General features: G+C 31.9%; 1 protein-coding gene across 4 annotated transcripts in view; it reads left to right on the forward strand.

Annotated features, from left to right (window-relative positions):
* The window catches only part of Pde8 (phosphodiesterase 8), a 1,030,175-nt gene that overhangs the window by 720,582 nt on the left and 291,090 nt on the right, over nt 1-18,503 (forward strand). For 3 of the 4 annotated variants that reach the window (XM_072540201.1, XM_072540203.1, XM_072540202.1), the window contains one exon: nt 11,620-11,676. In XM_072540201.1, the coding sequence (XP_072396302.1) occupies nt 11,620-11,676 (57 nt within the window). Of the gene's footprint in view, nt 1-927; nt 1,042-11,619; nt 11,677-18,503 lie in introns of those variants that run through there. The other variant, XM_072540204.1, reaches the window with a different exon arrangement.

Here is an 18,503-nt window from a genome sequence, read left to right on the forward strand (position 1 = left end):
GGGTGCCAAAACTTTGAGCATTAAATTCTCAACGCGGTTCTTCCGGAGAACTTAGTGATTTTCAAATATATATATATATATATATATATATATATATATATATATATATATATATATATATATATATATATATATATATATAATACGATACACATTTTTTTATGTTAATATTAAATTGATTTTTAAAATTACGATTTATATATTATAAAGTACAAAATAGTCGTACTCGAGTATACCTACAACTTTAATAAAAGTGGAAAATTTGGACAAGGATATATAAAAAAATTTACGGTTCTGTCGTAGCTTGTCACAAATTTCTCAATCCAGTCGACTATTTTGCACTCAAGTGTAGTTTGATTTATTATAATAAAATTTTATTAAAACTGTTTTTTTTGTATGACAAAATTTATGTTTTCATTGGTTTTTTATGATTTTAAACAGTTGGAGCACTGAATAATAAAGAAATTGATATTGGTAAGCATTCTTATTTATTCTGTGGTTGGGGTACGGTTAGACCCTACATCACCGTTTATGTCAAAATTTTATCAAGTCACAATTTCACCATTTGAGGGTTAAACATGTAAATCAAATTTTATTTAAATAATACATTCAGTAGCAATCATAATATTGTCTAATTCCGTGACTACATAGCTTTAAGCCTTTACCATGGCGTGATAAAATCATGTCTAGCGACAGGCAACATCTTTTTAGGCTTGGTTGCCAAATAAATGAAATGTCAAATGCATTATCTAACATAAAAAGGATTAAACAATATTTTGACAATTCTGACAGTAAGTTGTATATTTGTTAGATCCCAAAATAACTGTTTTCTTTACTTTAGTTAGTTATTGTATGGTATACCATATAATCGTTTGGTGCGAAATCTGGTTTTACGTTTATTTTTTAAATTAATGTCTCTCGTGTGTGAACATATTATTACCTATGGACCTTATAACAACAAATTCGTCGTCTTCCAGTGGTAGAAATAAATTTCGAAGTAGGAAAAAATCAACTTTTCTTACACTCAAGAAGTTACTTTTCGTAAATATAAATTTTATTATTTTGTTTATCTAATATGATTTGTTTAAAATATGTTGTGAGTTAAAACATTCGACATAATTTCAATTGTATAACATCATCTATATCAGCCTTACATAAAAGGTTCTGCAAAGCTCTTTCACTTTATCCATGAAATCTATTTATCTATAATATTTGTTATCTTGTGGTTTTTGTTATCATGGAATTAAAACTTTTATATATTTTTTAAAATTTCAATTTTTGCACGTTAAGATTGAAAACGAATGTTCTTTGTAGTACCTTGTTAAAATATAATAAACTTTTAATTATTTTTTCTTTGTTTCTATGTTCTTCTAGATTTGTATAATGTACTCGAGTTACGTATAGAAAATACTGCCTAAATTAGCTTCTTCTTCTTTAAGGTCCATCTGGTTCCGGTGCATTTATTAGCCACGCGCTTCCGTGAAAATTTTTTGTAAATCTTGAAAATATACATTATTTTAAGCTATTTCCAAAAAAAAATTTGCGGAGTTTTCATTTGTTTAAATAAAAAATGACTTTGAAAATTGAAAATTTCACACATTTTGGGCGGCCATATTGAGAGTTGACTGCGACGTTTCCAAATCTATAAAAATGTATAGTAGTATCACAAATATTCTCTATACTTTAAATTTTATGATATATTTTTTGAAGGGAATGCTTCTTTTTACGTAATATATATGCATAAACACTTATTACTCTGCTCATCGACTTATATAAATACTATTTTAAAATATAATGATAATCTAAATGCAGTGATTAAACATAAATACTAGATAATAATGAAAAATAAAAATGATCAATAAATTCTGTATTATATTTAACAAATTTTGGAAATTACTAAAATCATTAAACAAAATTTTTAAAGGAAAAAAAAATCGGTTGCCTGTAAAGTCGGTTTTACGGGCGAAGATTTTACGTGACAACGTCTTTTTCTCGGTAGAATATTTATTGATATGAATATTATTAAATTGCACAATAGGAACAAGAAATTGAATGAAAATAAGAATTGCACAAATTTTAACTATAGAAATATATTTTGTTTACTAAAACATTGTACATGTAAACTTAAACTTAACTAATTTCTATTTGAGTGATTTTGTTGAGGATAGGACGATGATAGGAGAAATATGAAATGAAAGGAAGTGTTTCTGCTGTAATGTGATTCAACGCGCCTAATTCTCTAGTGCTGCGCGCGCAGCGGACCGATCATGTTTGAGTGGGAGAGAGACGCAAGGCATTCGCTGGTCCGGCGGGCCTCTCTCTCGTACTCATCGTAACAGACGTGAGCGGGCGTTACACTTTTTCATGAGTGACTCCGAGCCACAACCTAATTTAAGACGTTGTCACGTCAATAAGTTTTCTTAAATTTTAAAGAACTGAAATTCTTCTTATTCCTCTTTATAAGCAATTCTGCTTGTTCATTGGCGTATTAATACCTCTATGGAAGGCTATCATTCCATTTATCTCTTCCTATTTTGATGACACTGGTCTCGTCCATTCTGCTTATGTTGTTATTCCATTCTTTTTTTCTATTTTGTGTTCATTTATTTATACACTGTACGTTACATTTTCTTCTAATGTCATCACTTATCTTTTGATTTCCGAGCGTAATTCCTGTAATTCTTCTCAATACTAAAGAACTTAAATGTGCAGTGTTATTATAAAAAAATTGACAATTCAGTAATATTATATATTAACGATTCACTTTTAAATGAGGAACACTTTACGTTTTTATACTAGCTTCAGTGGTAAATATACAACAATCGGAACTATATGCAATAAACTAATAGTTTACCTGTGCAAGGTCGATACGGAAAATCGTGGGAAATGTTAAAAATAATATATTGAGCGTCTTGTTACGTTTAGCAAACATATGGTGATCTACAGATGTCGGTAGGTCATCTCATAGCCCCGGAAAGAAACTCAATCTGTCCTAAACTAAACGAAACTAATTAAGATAAAATATATTAATCGGTGTATAGTATTAAGATAAAATATAACAAGTTTTCTTCCTGGGGTGTGAAATGGCCTATCCTAACCTAAACAAAAATAATTAAGGTAACATATATTAATCGGTGTATATTATTAAGATAAAAATATACGATATATATATATAATATATATCGGGATATAGATATATATATATAGATAAGGGAACTCAACCTATCCTCACCTAAATAAAAATAATTAAGGTAAAATATATTAATCGGTGTATATTATTAAGATAAAAATATACGAGTTCCCTTCCTGGGGTGTGACCTACCGTCGTCCACCACATAAAATAGAGTCCTGACTGGTACTCTCAATTCTTCAAAAAATGTACCTGTACATACGGAATACATTTTTTTGCATTTGCTGCACCAAAAACTGTGGTTTAATTTATACCCATTTTTCTGTCTCACTACACATAGACGTCGACATTGTCTAACTTTACATTTAAATTGTTCTCTAAGTAATTCAATATTTTGTAAATATTGAATTAATTCAGTATCGCTTTTGTGTTATATTATTTATATCAATCCTAGAATTCACTTCCATTTTTCAGGAATAAAAGCAAAACATAAATTAAAATTGTTTTGACAATTTATAAATTTCATCTAGAGATATTTTGATTTGTTTAAATACTTATCATTGAAAATATTTAAAAACTGGAACAAACCTATCACAAAAATTGGCAACCTCGCACAGTCGCTGTCAAACTTTAATGCAAAAAATCATAACAAATCAAACAGGTTATATGAGCAAAATTTATTATTTTGTTGATATCAACCACTATTTCATTATAATCCAATGTTCTAATAAAAATTACTAAATATTACACACTAATATAATGTAATTAAAAGGTTAGTAGTGATATATAAGTTTGTTTTATAAAAATATGTCGCAAATTAGCTTGGCTAATAAGTGCACTGGCACCGGTCCATCTTCTATCGAAGATTGGAAATCATCATGGCTATGCGGACTCTGTTGACTGCCTCTCTAAAAAGTTCTGCACTACTGCATTCAAACCATTCCCTTAAGTTCTTAAGCCAGGATATTCTTCGTCTTTCCACATTTCGCTTTCTTCGGATTTTGCCTTGCATAATAATTTGTAATAATGCGTTTAATTAGCAAAACAGCGTAATTATCCCATGTAAAGTTAAATAATTTATACATCGTTTGACCATATGAAAACTGATACCATATAATTGACAGTAGACCATTTCCTGAAAGAAAAGAATTCTGTTTCCCAAGAAAATGTTCAAATCCACTTAAGGAATTTAAAAAAAAAATCCTGGTCGCAGTTATTGTTCGTTCTGGATGTTCCACACCGTTGTCATACACTTTACAATAATGCAATTTACTATTTTTGTTGGGAATAAATCACAATTTTACTTTCAAATAAGTTTATTTGACGTTGCAGTTTCCACTTAGGAAATCATTCTCATAATACAAAAAATTAGTAAATTAAACAAATTTTGTTTTTGTTGCTTGGTAAAAGGTGCTTAAAATAATTTAAATTTATTTGACTCATTCGTATACAGATTGAACCAATTTAAAACGGAACATACAATTTAATATATATCTGTTTGAACTGCATTTGAAATAGTCGACCAATATAAAACTTGGACAAAAATAAATCCATACCCGGTGATAGACATTGTGTAAAATATCGTTCAACTATCAGTCTCCTTTAAAGGAAAGAGGAGCTTGCCTAATAGTCGGAGAGATAGAGCCGAAATTTTGAACTGATCAGTAATATGACATTTAACTATTGGAATATATTCATTGTAACTGAAAATTAACGATCGATAATATGGCTAAAAATTTGCCCAGAGTAAGATCTTGGTATAACTAGACGAAATCCCAAAGGGCTGACGCGAGAGTGGATACATAAGGGGTGGCGGACAGTTGTGAAGTTGCAATTTTTTGGGGAAAAATTAACGATAAGTAATATGTCCGCCATTTTCATAGCTCATTAGTTAGCCTCTAAAAATTATAAATCCAAAAGGGCGGACAGGTGGGTTGGTACAGAGAGCCATAAAACGGGGTCAAATGTACCACTTGCCTGCGCATTTTAGGTCTCGGCAACAATTTTCAAACTGATTTTATTATGATATTTTTATACCGATTGATTTGAAAATTTGTATGCTCACTTCTGTTACTACACTGAAAAGCGTCAAGTAGAGTTTTTCTCAAAATTTTCCAAAAAAATTTCCGTAAATGAAAATTTTCGTAATTTTTTGAGGTAAAATCTAATTTGTAGAATTTTTTCGATTTTCTGTCAGTTATACCATGATTTTTTTCCAAAAATTTTCAAACGATTTTTCCGATAAGAAAAAAAAATTTAGAAATACTTTAAAAATTTCGTCATTTTTCTCACTCTCATTGATGTCATTACATTCATCATCTTCGTCACTTTCACTTTCAATAATATGACATTCATTATCTGCTTCATTTTCAATCACTACTTCTCGAACTGATTCTGGCATCTGAGGTCCACTAAACCATTTGAATTTATATGTTTCACCTTCAAACTCCCAACCATGTTCTTCAACAATCAATTCTGTTGGTACTTTTTTATGAGCATTTGTCCAAATATTTGAAATATAATGAGCTCGCAGTAGATGTTGGTGTAATTCATCTTGACATGGTGGTAAGCTTGAAGCATCGAAATTTTTTAGTTTTTTTTTGACAGTTGACAGAGAGCCACAAAACGGGGTAAAATGTACCACTTGCCTGCGCATTTTAGGTCTCGGTAACAATTTTCAAACTGATTTTATTATGATATTTTTATACCGATTGATTTGAAAATTTGTATGCTCACTTCTGTTACTATTCTGAGAAGCGTCAAGTAGAGTTTTCCTCAAAATTTTCCAAAAAAATTTCCGTAAATGAAAATTTTCGTAATTTTTTGAGGTAAAATCTAATTTGTAGAATCCTTTCAATTTTCTGTAAGTTATACCATGATTTTTTTCCAAAAATTTTCAAACAATTTTTCCGATAAGAAAAAAAAATTTAGAAAAACTTCGTCATTTTTCTCACTCTCATTGATGTTATCACATTCATCATCTTCGTCACTTTCACTTTCAATAATATCACATTCATTATCTGCTTCATTTTCAATCACTACTTCTCGAACTGATTCTGGCATCTGAGGTCCACTAAACCATTTGAATTTATATGTTTCATCTTCAAACTCCCAACCATGTTCTTCAACAATCAATTCTGTTGGTACTTTTTTATGAGCATTTGTCCAAATATTTGAAATATAATGAGCTCGCAGTAGATGTTGGTGTAATTCATCTTGACATGGTGGTAAGCTTGAAGCATCGAAATTTTTTAGTTTTTTTTTAAGGCTCGTTCACATCATGCAACTTATACTGCCGGTTAAATAGTGAAAATCTGACATCGTTTACTTTTCTTTTTGGAATTGTTCTCGTCAGTCCTGTTCCATATAAGTGACATACGAAAGTTTCTAAGGTTTCAAAAACTTCATTACAATCGAAGTCAGTTTCACCAAGTTGAATAAAAGCATCTTGATACTTATTACATTTAGCGCATGCGTCTAGAATTACTGATCTAAATGAACGCGCATCATTAATATTTTAATATTTTAAAATAATAATGATGCAAAATTAATGTCCAAACAGAATTTGTAAAATTATAATTAACTAATGAAAAAAAATTCAATCAATTTGAAAGTTAAAAAAAAAATATTGAAAATATCTACAAAGTAAATTTCAAAACTTAAAAAATTGATAATTCCACTATTAAATTGATTTTTATTAATAATTATTTGTAAAATGTTAAAGGAATTCTACAAATTGAATTTTATCTATTGATAAATAGAAATAATATATTTTGTATTTTATTATTAATGTAATAATAAATCAAATTTTTCTTATATCTGAACAATCATTATTTATGCAATATAAATTTAAAAACCTTTTTATTGTAATAAAAAATAAGTAAAATTACTATTTGTTATACCAAAAATATTTAATAATTAACATTATAAAATTACTTTAATTTAATAAAATATCAAATATCAAACATTTATTCAATTAAAAATTAATTCGTAAAATATTAATATTTAAGAAAAAAATGTGATTTGTAAAGTAAATATGACTTTAGTTTGAAAAAAAAACATTATCATAATATCATTTTAATACTACAAAATATTCTATAAAAGATTCAGACGATGACGTAGAGTTTTATCAAATGTTTTAGAAAAGTTTTTCTAAATTTTTTTTTCTTATCGGAAAAATCGTTTGAAAATTTTTGGAAAAAAATCATGGTATAACTTACAGAAAATCGAAAGGATTCTACAAATTAGATTTTACTTCAAAAAATTACGAAAATTTTCATTTACGGAAATTTTTTTGGAAAATTTTGAGGAAAACTCTACTTGACGCTTCTCAGAATAGTAACAGAAGTGAGCATACAAATTTTCAAATCAATCGGTATAAAAATATCATAATAAAATCAGTTTGAAAATTGTTACCGAGACCTAAAATGCGCAGGCAAGTGGTACATTTGACCCCGTTTTGTGGCTCTCTGTACCAACCTAGCTGTCCGCCCTTTTGGATTTAAAGTTTTTATGGGCTAAATAATGAGCCATGAAAATGGCGGACGTATTACTTATCGTTAATTTTTCCCCAAAAAATTGCAATTTCACCCCTGTCCGCCACACCTTATGTATCTACTGTCCGCCCTTTGGGATTTCGTCTAGTTATACCAAGATCTTACTCTGGGCAAATTTTCAGCCATATTATCGATCGTTAATTTTTCCGAAAAAAATGACAACTTTATCCCTGTATAGCCACCCCCTGTACCACGAGGGGCGTCCGCCTGTAAGGCAAAGTCTTAACCCAGTTACAATGAATATATTCCAATAGAGAAATGTCATATTACTGATCAGTTCAAAATTTCGGCTCTATCTCTTGGACTATAAGGAAGCGATAAGTGGTTTGACAGCATAATAACTGCTTGTTTAGTCTAGTTTTTTCAGTGATTCTAGGCAACCTATTTGGGTGGAGTTTTGACTTGTTCTTGAATGAGTTCCGAATCCAGCAGCCCGCTGAAGTATTGGATTTTTATAATATAATTATTTGACAACCTTTTGTTGGCCAACCACCTAGAGCGGAGTTGAGCCGAAATACATTGATTTCGTATGTTCCGTTTTAAATTCGTTCAATCTGTATATATACTGATATAATTATTCAATATCATATTATTTACAATAATGATCAAATCTTTACTGGACAATTTTAGGGACAGTTGGAGAAATATATTCTCTCGTTACTTAACATGATTGTTACTCTCCTACTATTCCTAAGTAGTTCTGATTTAACGTCATTGAATGCTGTCTAAATAATTCTCTAAAACAGTTATTAAGCTTTTGATTTAACAACGTTTTCAAGTTTTCAAAAGATTAGTACAATATCCCCTTCGGATGCCCTTATCGTCCTGTCAGTCATTATGTGGTTAAATTTTCGTCTTTAAACAAATAATATATTTTAGGTTTGGATACTCTTACTCCAGTCATCAGAGATGAAAATGCTACTGAACCTCTAAAAATCATATGATCAAGCTGAATTTAGTTGAGAATATCAATTTTAAGACCCCAGAATAGACTCAATAGTTTGTCAGTCCTACTCCTGGGTTTCGCCCTAAAACCCCCATCGTATGTTATGTGGAAAACATTAATTTACCAAGAATCTGTACGATAATATTTACCAAATTATATAAACAAGCTAAATTTTGCTTGTTAAACAAGGAAGTCAATTTTGAGACCAAAAAATTTTGCCACTTAGAATGGTAGTACTTCACTTAGAATGAACGGTTCTCTCAGAAACAACGCTTGAAGCGACCGGCGCAGCGATTTTGAATGTCAGTTAAGCGCGTGAAATCAATTTTTTTAAATTAAATTTGTATCGCCTCGACCGTAAAAATTTAATATCTTTTGATCAGAGTGATCTATCAACAAAAATCAACATGCATTTTAAAGATGAAAAGTGCAGCTTTCGTACACAATTTTTTCATTTTGCCGCACATAAAGTCAGCTTGTACAAATCTGTTAAATAAATAAACTTTTCGCGATTTTGCCATTTTTTACGATTCTCGTGAGAATTAATAAAATTTATTAATTTCATTGATCGTTCACTACAATATTTTCATTGTTAGACCATAATCTTTAAAACCTGTAGCATGAAATTTAGATTTGGAAATTTGGCAACAAAATATGAGGCATTTGAAATTTGCCAAAAAACACTGAATTTTAAAATTTCAGATTACAAACGATGTAAAACGTTTAGAACTCCTTCTTTTCGAATGCGAGGTTCATTTTTCAAAATCATACAACTTTAGCTACAAACTTCACCTGATGCCGTTTGCTTGGAAGCATTTTCTCTGACATGAGGTATGAAACCTGCACTATTTACCTCTAAAATCCATTTTATTATTTGTCGATAAAAAACTTTGATCAAAAGATATCGAATTTACCCTCGAGTTGGTACAAACTTTGTTTAAAAAATTGATTTCGCGCGCGTAACTGACATCTAAAATGGCCAGTCGCTTCAAGCTTTTTTTCTGAGAGAACGGTTTATTCTGAACAAAAAATGTTTATTAATATTTTTGTTAAGAATTGTCTCAGCTATATTTTTTGTTCGAAACATTTTTCTTTACGGCGAACAAATTCTTTGTAAATCGATGTTCCTCCCCCGGCCGATTTTAGGGGTAAGCCCGGGGGCAGGTGTAGCAAACTTGCATTTTTTAGGGTCCAAAAATTGATATTCTCAGCAAAATTCAGCTTATTACTTTGATTTTGAGAGGTCAAATCTCTGATGACTGGACTATATCCAAAATAGAGATAAATACTTTAACGAATTTAAATTTAGACATATGTAACTTATTTCGTAGTCAGACTGCCAATTATGAATAAAAAAACATGATTTTGTTTCTTTTTATCAACGTCAGTAGTTTAGATATCATAATTTACTTAAATTTCAAGGTAAAATTTTTCTTAAAATTTGTCTCTTACGTTTTATTCAGTTTACACTACACCAGCATTGTACCTTATGCATTTTGTAGACTGTAGTTTTTTCTTCCTTAATCCGTACTTCTACTTCCATTGAGTAGTCCTAAGCTTCATTTAAATTTGGTATTTTTACCTGCTATTACTACTAAGGATTGATACAATTTTCACTTTATTTCTTATCTAAATATTTTCTCCTAATCTTTGTAACCTGCCAGTCTCTTATTTGCTATTTGTCTGTATCCCGAGTCTGATCTCTTTTTACATCCAGTACTAGACTATTTATTCTGTTTTGCCATGTAACATTTTATTTTTTATTTGTGTCTGTGGAAAAACCATCACACTAGTTTTTCTTGGATCTCCACAAAAACTGTCTTTCTTTTTATCCATGATTTCTCTTAACTCTCTTATTTGTAACGTGCATCGTGCATAGATACAGGTTGACTTTCGCCAAAAATCCATATTCAATAGCAGTAGTGTTTTTTCTGACTGTTTGGTTAACTGCCAAAGTTGAGGTTGTTTTTGACCGAAATATAGAGTTTATTGTGCCAATTAATTCCTTTTCTATTATTATTGTATTTTTGGATCTGCTTAGTCAGCTGTGAGGGGGAGCCTTATAACTGGCTACCCACACTCAAGGGTTGGAAATCTTTTGATTCCAAGCCTTACTTCAAAGGACTTTTGTATGGATGTATCTCCATAGGTTTGGTTCTTCAGTGACCGTTGAAGGATAAGGATTGTTAATGTGAGCAAATATAGCTCCAGAGAAATAAAATCACTAGTTTATCGACTTATAATTAAATATTTTTAAAGTAGAGAGGCCCAACACGGCCGTAGTGTACTATACAATGTCAAAAAATTCTTTCATTTATAACACGTGAAAGAGAAAACCGTATGTATAAAAACCGATTTCGGCGTAGAGAAATATTTTATACATGAATTGAGAGTGTTTTAAAAATGCACATGCCTCAAGGGCGATGTGTGAGAATGAACTGACCTGATAATACCTCTTGATGCGTAAAAGTTAAGATTACTCCTCTTTTATTTAGGTGTGAAAACTATTTAAGAGGTTGAGGCGCCAATGAGTCGGGTGTCCCGAGCAAACTCGATAAAGTGACTATTTTACTTATTCTACACTAAGAAAAGTCTAAAAAATTACATTTTTATTTTATATTTTAAAAACAATATGTTCATTTCTGGAACAAGCTGTTTCTATTGAAATTTTCATTATAGTCAAAACACTACTTGCAAAAGGTTTGATTGTAGTGATGTTCTTCGTGTGAATATTTTCCTCAATAAATGACAAAAGACTTTAGCGAAATTTGTGCGGTGTCAACATTTTCCTTGTTTTGTTAAAGCGGATAAATATGCTAAATTATAGTACCTTGAGAAGTTCTGTTCATTTCGTCAGGTCGTAGGCCTACGTGTAGTTTTTTACGTACCCTCGCGGCTAATTCGAGTGAAATATAAATATGATTAGTAATGTAGTTTACTTGTTATACAAATTTGGATAATAATTTGTTTTTATTTTTTTTTTTCAGAGAGCAACAAGCGAAGTGAAACTTGGACAAATAACGCCGCCTTCGCGACTATTAAAAGTAAGTTTTTCTAAGCTCATTTTTAAGTATTACCCTAGATTGTACATGAATGTAGGGAAATTATATACAAACTGCACGAAGCCTTAATATCAGTGACATGTTTTTGTCAAAGGATTTGCGATAAATTTAATGTGACACCAACGTTTAGTACATGAAAATCATCATTTTTTTAGAAAGGTGAGGTTGATAACCGAGATCATATATTTTTGACAGATTACTTAAATTAAGTGGTAGCAGATAGTCACTTTTCTACGATCCTGGTAGAGAATAGGCCTACTTCAGGGAAGCGACTCTGCCCACGTGAGCCATGCTTTGCTATTAATTCCCTACTAAAAGAAATCATGTACCATCCTTCTGTCCTTCCAAAATCTGGTTACTTATTTACTATCTCTTCCTGGTAAAGGGCAGCAGCGATGAATAAAACCAGCTTAAGGCACAGAGGAAATGATCCTGAACCAGCTTGAAACTGGAATATTACAAGCATGACTGGAGCAGTTTGAATGGACACGCCGTAAATAAGGAGGGGATGCAAAGAATTCCCCCGTCAACTTCTATTGAGGTTCAAGGAAGTAGACAGAAAATCCAAATATAAGACAGGATAGTACGTATTGCCACCTGAAACGTACCTTGCTTGTTCATTAATGGGAAACTTGCAAAAACTTAAGCCGAGATGAAAAATAGACAACTTGGGGATTAGTTAAGTAAGATGGCTTGGTATAAGAAAAAAAATAACCAAAGATGGATACGTCTATTACTCAGGAATAACCTACCCAGAACATCAATATGGGACGGCTATATTAGTATTGGACAAAATTGCGCATTCAGTCATAGACTTCATCTCTCTAAATGATCAAGTAGCAATGTTGAAATTAAGAACAGCCCAGAGAAACCTACCTAACCTAACCTAAATGTTATTTAGGTGTATGATCCAACAAGTGACAAATCGGAGGAAGAAATTTAAAAGTTTTATAACAATATACATGAAATAATGCAACTAATTATCATGGGTGACTTTAACGCCAAAATTGGTCGTAGTGCTGAAGGAGATATTATAGAAGCAAACAGTCTTGGTACCAGAAATAATAAAATGATGAACTGGTGCAATTCTGCGTAAAGAACAACCTATTAGTAGCCAACATCTTCTTTAAACAACACCCTAGAAGGCACTATACACTTTAAAATCACCTGCAGACAAAGAAGATAAAATTGTTAGCATTTACAACAATCACAATCCAGTTATTATGAATTAGATTAAAAAGGTTTCTTAAAGTTAAAAGGAAAAAAGTGTCAAGAAAAATAGACATCTCACAACTACAGAACTTTAAAAGGAAAAATAAAATAAGTATCAAGGTTGAGGAACAAATAGAGACACTAGACAACTTGGTATAGACATTGATACAGACGTTGAAGTAACAAAGACTGCTCTAAAAACGAAAATACAAATGAATCAATACAATTGAATGTAACTTGATTTGCACTTCGAATGTGCCGCTAGTAAATAGTCAAAACTCCGTATGAAAAAAGAGACTTTTATTTGAATTAACACATTTCATGAATATGTGACGGTTTGCGTCCGTCCCGCTAATGTATATATTATGTTTTGCCTCGCAATTTGCTGAATCACCGATCGTGTGAGCATTTGACTGCGTTAACGATCAAAAAATGATCGAAATTCTGAGAACAACTGGAACTGATGAACAAGAATTGCGAATTATCTCAGAACTATAGTGGCACCAAACGGTATCAATTAAAATGGAGCACACAACCCCCGAAGATATACGAATCCGACGAAGAGTGCGGATAGATTGCTTCTTATCACCACTATTATTTAATCTGTATTCGAATCCTATATTCAGAAAAGCATCAGACAAGATCAAAGGTGGAATCAAGACTAACGGAACCAGCATAGACAATATCAGGTAGGCTGATGATACCATCCTAATGGCAAGCAGCGCACAAGAACTACAAAATATAATAAATGCGGTAGTTCGTCATAGCGAAATATTCGGTTTACTTCTAACTATCTTAGTAATAAAACATTCGTGTTCTAAGGTTATTTCGTATTTATACCTAGAATAGTTATCCTAAGTATAAGGTAAAATATAATACTAAAATAATTTGTTACAAATAAACTCGGTATATGTTAGTTATAAGTATTTCCAATTTATTCCGAAATAATAGTTTGGCAATGTCGCAATCTTTTGCACAAATACATAGAACAACGACATATTGAATGAAATATGTCAATTTTGATTTTTCTTTGAAACTCACAATGACAACTGACACCAAATATATCTTTATTTTTATCTTATATGTTGAGTTTGAGTATCTTAAAATTGCAAAAAACCTTACACCATCTTTAGAAAACCGATATCTTATTCTAAATTCTCTATCAGTGTATTTTGAAAAAGGATTTATTCTTTCTTTAAACGTTTTTCTTTTGCTTGTATTTTCCATCATGGTAATTAAATTATCAACTTCCTTGACAGCCGCCACACCTTTTAAACACATTTTTTTATTATACCTATAGCTACTCACAAAACAATACAAAAAATAATATATTCGTGCCACTGATGACTACGACATTCATAGAATACGTTATACTAGACTTAAACAAGGGTATGGGTCGGTATAATTCTGGAATAAATTCTTATATCAAGTATAACCTTTATCTAAGTTATTCCATGTTGATTGGTAGTGATTTTGCCTATACCTGATTTATTCTGAGTATAAGTTTTATACTTGGTCTATTAGTTATGCTGTAAATGTTTCAAAACTAAAATTCTAGTATTTTCAAAGATACCAAAAATATGATACTGTTTCAAAACTTTTTCATCGCCTGCAAGTTTTTTTGTCGTCTCTAAACTATTACGTGGAAAGTCTTTCAAATAACATTGGGTATCTGTACCACAATGTTTTTTAGATCCGACAAGTTTGCATACTTCGCCTGACTTATTAGAAGAAGTGCTAAAAATAAACCAAAAATAAACTTTATAAAATTAATCAAATTGCTTACAAAGGATTTAGCTATATAAGCATGCGGAGATAACTCGAATTTATTTTCTGGCAATTTGGGGATAATAGACCTTGGCTGTGCTATTACTGTAGTCTCCCAAGCTCTATTAAATGTTGTTTTGTAGTACAAAAAAACGAGAATGATTTCTAACGATTTTTACCTCGTGGATAGGTTGCGTTAAAAATGAGCAATTATTTTTATAAGCAACCGCTGAGTTTATCCAGTGGAAATTAAGTATGCTTAGTAAATTTGACAGCGGCTGACTTTCAACGGCTTGCGCTGGAGGCGTCTGAACGCCAACGCTTAGGCTCGATGCATACTTGCATCTTTGCAGGTAGCGTGTACGCCGCGGGTAACATACGTACGATCACTAGTGGTTAAGCAGTACATGAGTTGTAATTAGGCAGTGCATTCTGAGGCGAAACCGCTGCTTGAAAGTTACGACTTGGCGTTGGAAAACCGAGAAAGCGTCATAATACAAGTTCACACGTGTGGTTAAAGTATCGTCAGCTGTGTCTGTAGTGAAAATGTGGAGTGCTTAGATTCGTCATTTACAACAACTACAACAATAAAGGTAAATAATTGTACACTAATATTTCATTATCGTAAACTATTATTGATTGATTAATTGTTAGATTGACACAAAAGTTGAGAAACTGAGTTTATAGGTTATGTCATACTATTGACAAATGTTGATAGTGTTAAGTAAATTATTAGTTTAAATCACTCTGCAATCAATCGTAATTCAGTCGATTGAGAAGAAACAGCGCGTTTCAACTGCAAACAACTATTGTGCAATTTAATAATATTCATATCAATAAATATTCTACCGAGAAAAAGACGTTGTCACGTAAAATCTTCGCCCGTAAAACCGACTTTACAGGCAACCGATTTTTTTTATTATATAAATACTCATACATAACATACTCATATAAATAAACGCAAATGCAACACGTTGCCTTTGGTCATCCATTCTGCTTGAGAGGCATAATGAGACTGAACATACCGAGAAACCGCGCAGTGTGCAATGACGAAAAGTAAACAAGCCAACCGCACGCATCTTGCTCGCAGCGTGCACACTACTTGCAAGTGTGCATCGAGCCTAAGACTTGATCATCTAGTCAGCTGTCCAGCTGCTGAAGTCGTCTGAACGCACCCAATATTATGACACATAAATATAAAATATTGCAACTAATATTTCAAGGCAAAATTTTTCAGGATTTAGAGCTAAAACACACAAAGCGGTTTTCGCCGAGTCAGCAGCCGAAGCGGTGCTTCTTGAATGAGTCTTGTATTGTATGAAACATAAATATGGTGCGTCGTCGACGGGGTAGCTGAGGCGACCGCCGAGCGTACCTTCGCAAGTATCATGTGCCGAAAGCGATTTTACGACTCTGGTCGGCAGGTCAGTATTTGTTTGCTTATGTGACAACACACACGTAAAGCCTTTTGTTGTAAAGTTGTGTCAACGTTACACATAGATCAGTTGCTATCGAGAACCCATAGAGGTACCTTCTCTTGGGTTGGCAACCCCTGGAAGTATTGCATTGCCATGATGTATGTCTCTTTTTAAAACTACATCATTTAAATTTATCAAGAAATATGTAATAATTAACAAAGTTAACACCATTTCAAGGGTTTTTACCCACATATTTAGTGGCTTCCCTTATGTATACCTGGTAAATGCACTGATGATCGACTTATTAGTGCGAAAACGTTCTGTGATGTAACCCAAAAGGACTTTTTAAAATATATATACCTTTTATAAAGAATTTTTTAAATAGAAGTTTTTATACAAATTTTATTTAAAATATTTTTAATACTCTCAATAATATAATATAATTGACACTCAAAATCGCCGGTCGTTTCAAGCATTGTTTCTGAGAGCACGGTTTATTCTACACAAACAGTGCTAATAAACATTTTTGTTTAAAATGATCTCAGCTATGAGAGTGCATTTTAGTAGGAAGCCGGATGATAAACGTGGTAAAATTTTTTGGGATCATTCCCAGCAAAATTCAGCTTGTTCATATGATTTTTAGAGGTTCAATGATACTTTCGTCTCTGTCGACTGGAGTATTTATACAAATATATTGTTTTTAAAAACCAATTAAGCCTAAGAAGGAGAGAAGCTTTCCTTCTACTGCAATGCTTTCTCTTCTCATGGTAGTATTTTTTTTGGAACACTGATCTTTTATAATAGCTAACAATTCTTGAAAGAATTTTCTAGATATTCTGCTTAATTTGAAGAATTTTTCTATGTTTTGAATTAGTTCTGTATACCAGGTTGACTGCCAGTGTTTCCTATAGGACATACGCTAGACTTCCGCGAGAGGCCAGTGTTTCTTATAGGGCACACCAGACGACCATATATTGTTAGCCGGTGTTTCCTATAGAATACACAGTTTAATGCATTTTACATTGTAGACGTGAAGTAGTTGCCCCAACGGATATCTCACGCGAATGGGTTGTGGATACTATGGGTTTTTTGGTGAATATTAAAAAAATAAAATATTAAATGAAAAAACATTTTATTTTCAAAAAAAACTAATGATATTTATTAAAGCACGTTAAACAAAACATTTTATTGCATCCGGTGCACATTCTTTGTACTTGAGTGGTAAATTTGATTTTTCCGTCAACCACAGTTCCTTTTTTGCCATATTTTTTGTAGCATTCCGAACACCTTCCTTTAGTTTTTCTTGGTGGATCTCCAATCAGTTTTTGAATTAATTTTTGTCCAGGCTTACGCGGATTTGGCGGTGGTAGTACATCAGTTGCGTATTTTTGCAACAAAGAACGGATTACCTGTTCCCTAAGTTCAGTAATTTTAAGGGACTTCTGCATTCTCAAATCATTATTGTTGTATAAAAAATGAGCATTAACGATGCTAGTCTACCATATAATTTCAAATAACAATTTTCTCTACCACTTGGTACAGCGTTTCAATGCTGTACTATATGACGACATTTGGTCGCTCAAATCGATGGAACACTTTTCCTGTGTTATAGTCAACTATGCACTTGGGTTTGGTGATGTTATTTCTAGAACGTGTAGTCTTTTCTACAGTCTTTAATGCAGAATCTTTTGTAGTAAGGACAGAAACAATTCTCTTATCCCTCTATTTCAAAATACTAATACCATCTTTACTTGTGCTGGCAGCAACTTCTCCCTTTTTTAGTTTTGCAATAACAACATTGTGTGGCAGAGATATTTCCGATCGAGTCTAAGTGTACCAACTAAGTGGATATTTCGGTTCAGCAAACGATATGCAAATAAGAGGCTAGTGTAGTAATTGCCCTTGTATAGAACTCTACCTTCATCCAGAAGATCGTCAATGAGCTCCATTACTACACTCTCAGCAACGCCAACTTCTCCATTTTTTGACCTTCCACAATATATCGATTCCAGGATATTATATTCTAGGTGTATCCTTTGTCACAACATAACTTAAAAATTTTTATGCCATATTTGTGCCGTTTATTGGATATATACTGTCGGAAGAGCAATCGTCCTTTCCATGGAATCAGACTTTCATCAATACAAATGTTTCTTCCAGGCGTATAATTTTTTTGGAAATTGTTAATAAACATATTGTTAACGTTTCGTATTTTATATAAGCGGTCATTTTCTAGGGATTTCGTGTTGTCCGATAAATGAAGCATTTTCAAAATGATTTCGAATCTGTTTCTGGACATAACAGACCTGGCTAATGGGAAATTATATAAATTATCTGTTCGCCAATAGTCACGAATAATTGGTACTTTCACCAATCCCATCCATCTAACAAGAGCAAGGAATCGATATATTT

The sequence above is a fragment of the Diabrotica undecimpunctata genome, chromosome 8, assembly GCF_040954645.1.
Source record: "Diabrotica undecimpunctata isolate CICGRU chromosome 8, icDiaUnde3, whole genome shotgun sequence".
NCBI lineage: Eukaryota > Metazoa > Arthropoda > Insecta > Coleoptera > Chrysomelidae > Diabrotica > Diabrotica undecimpunctata.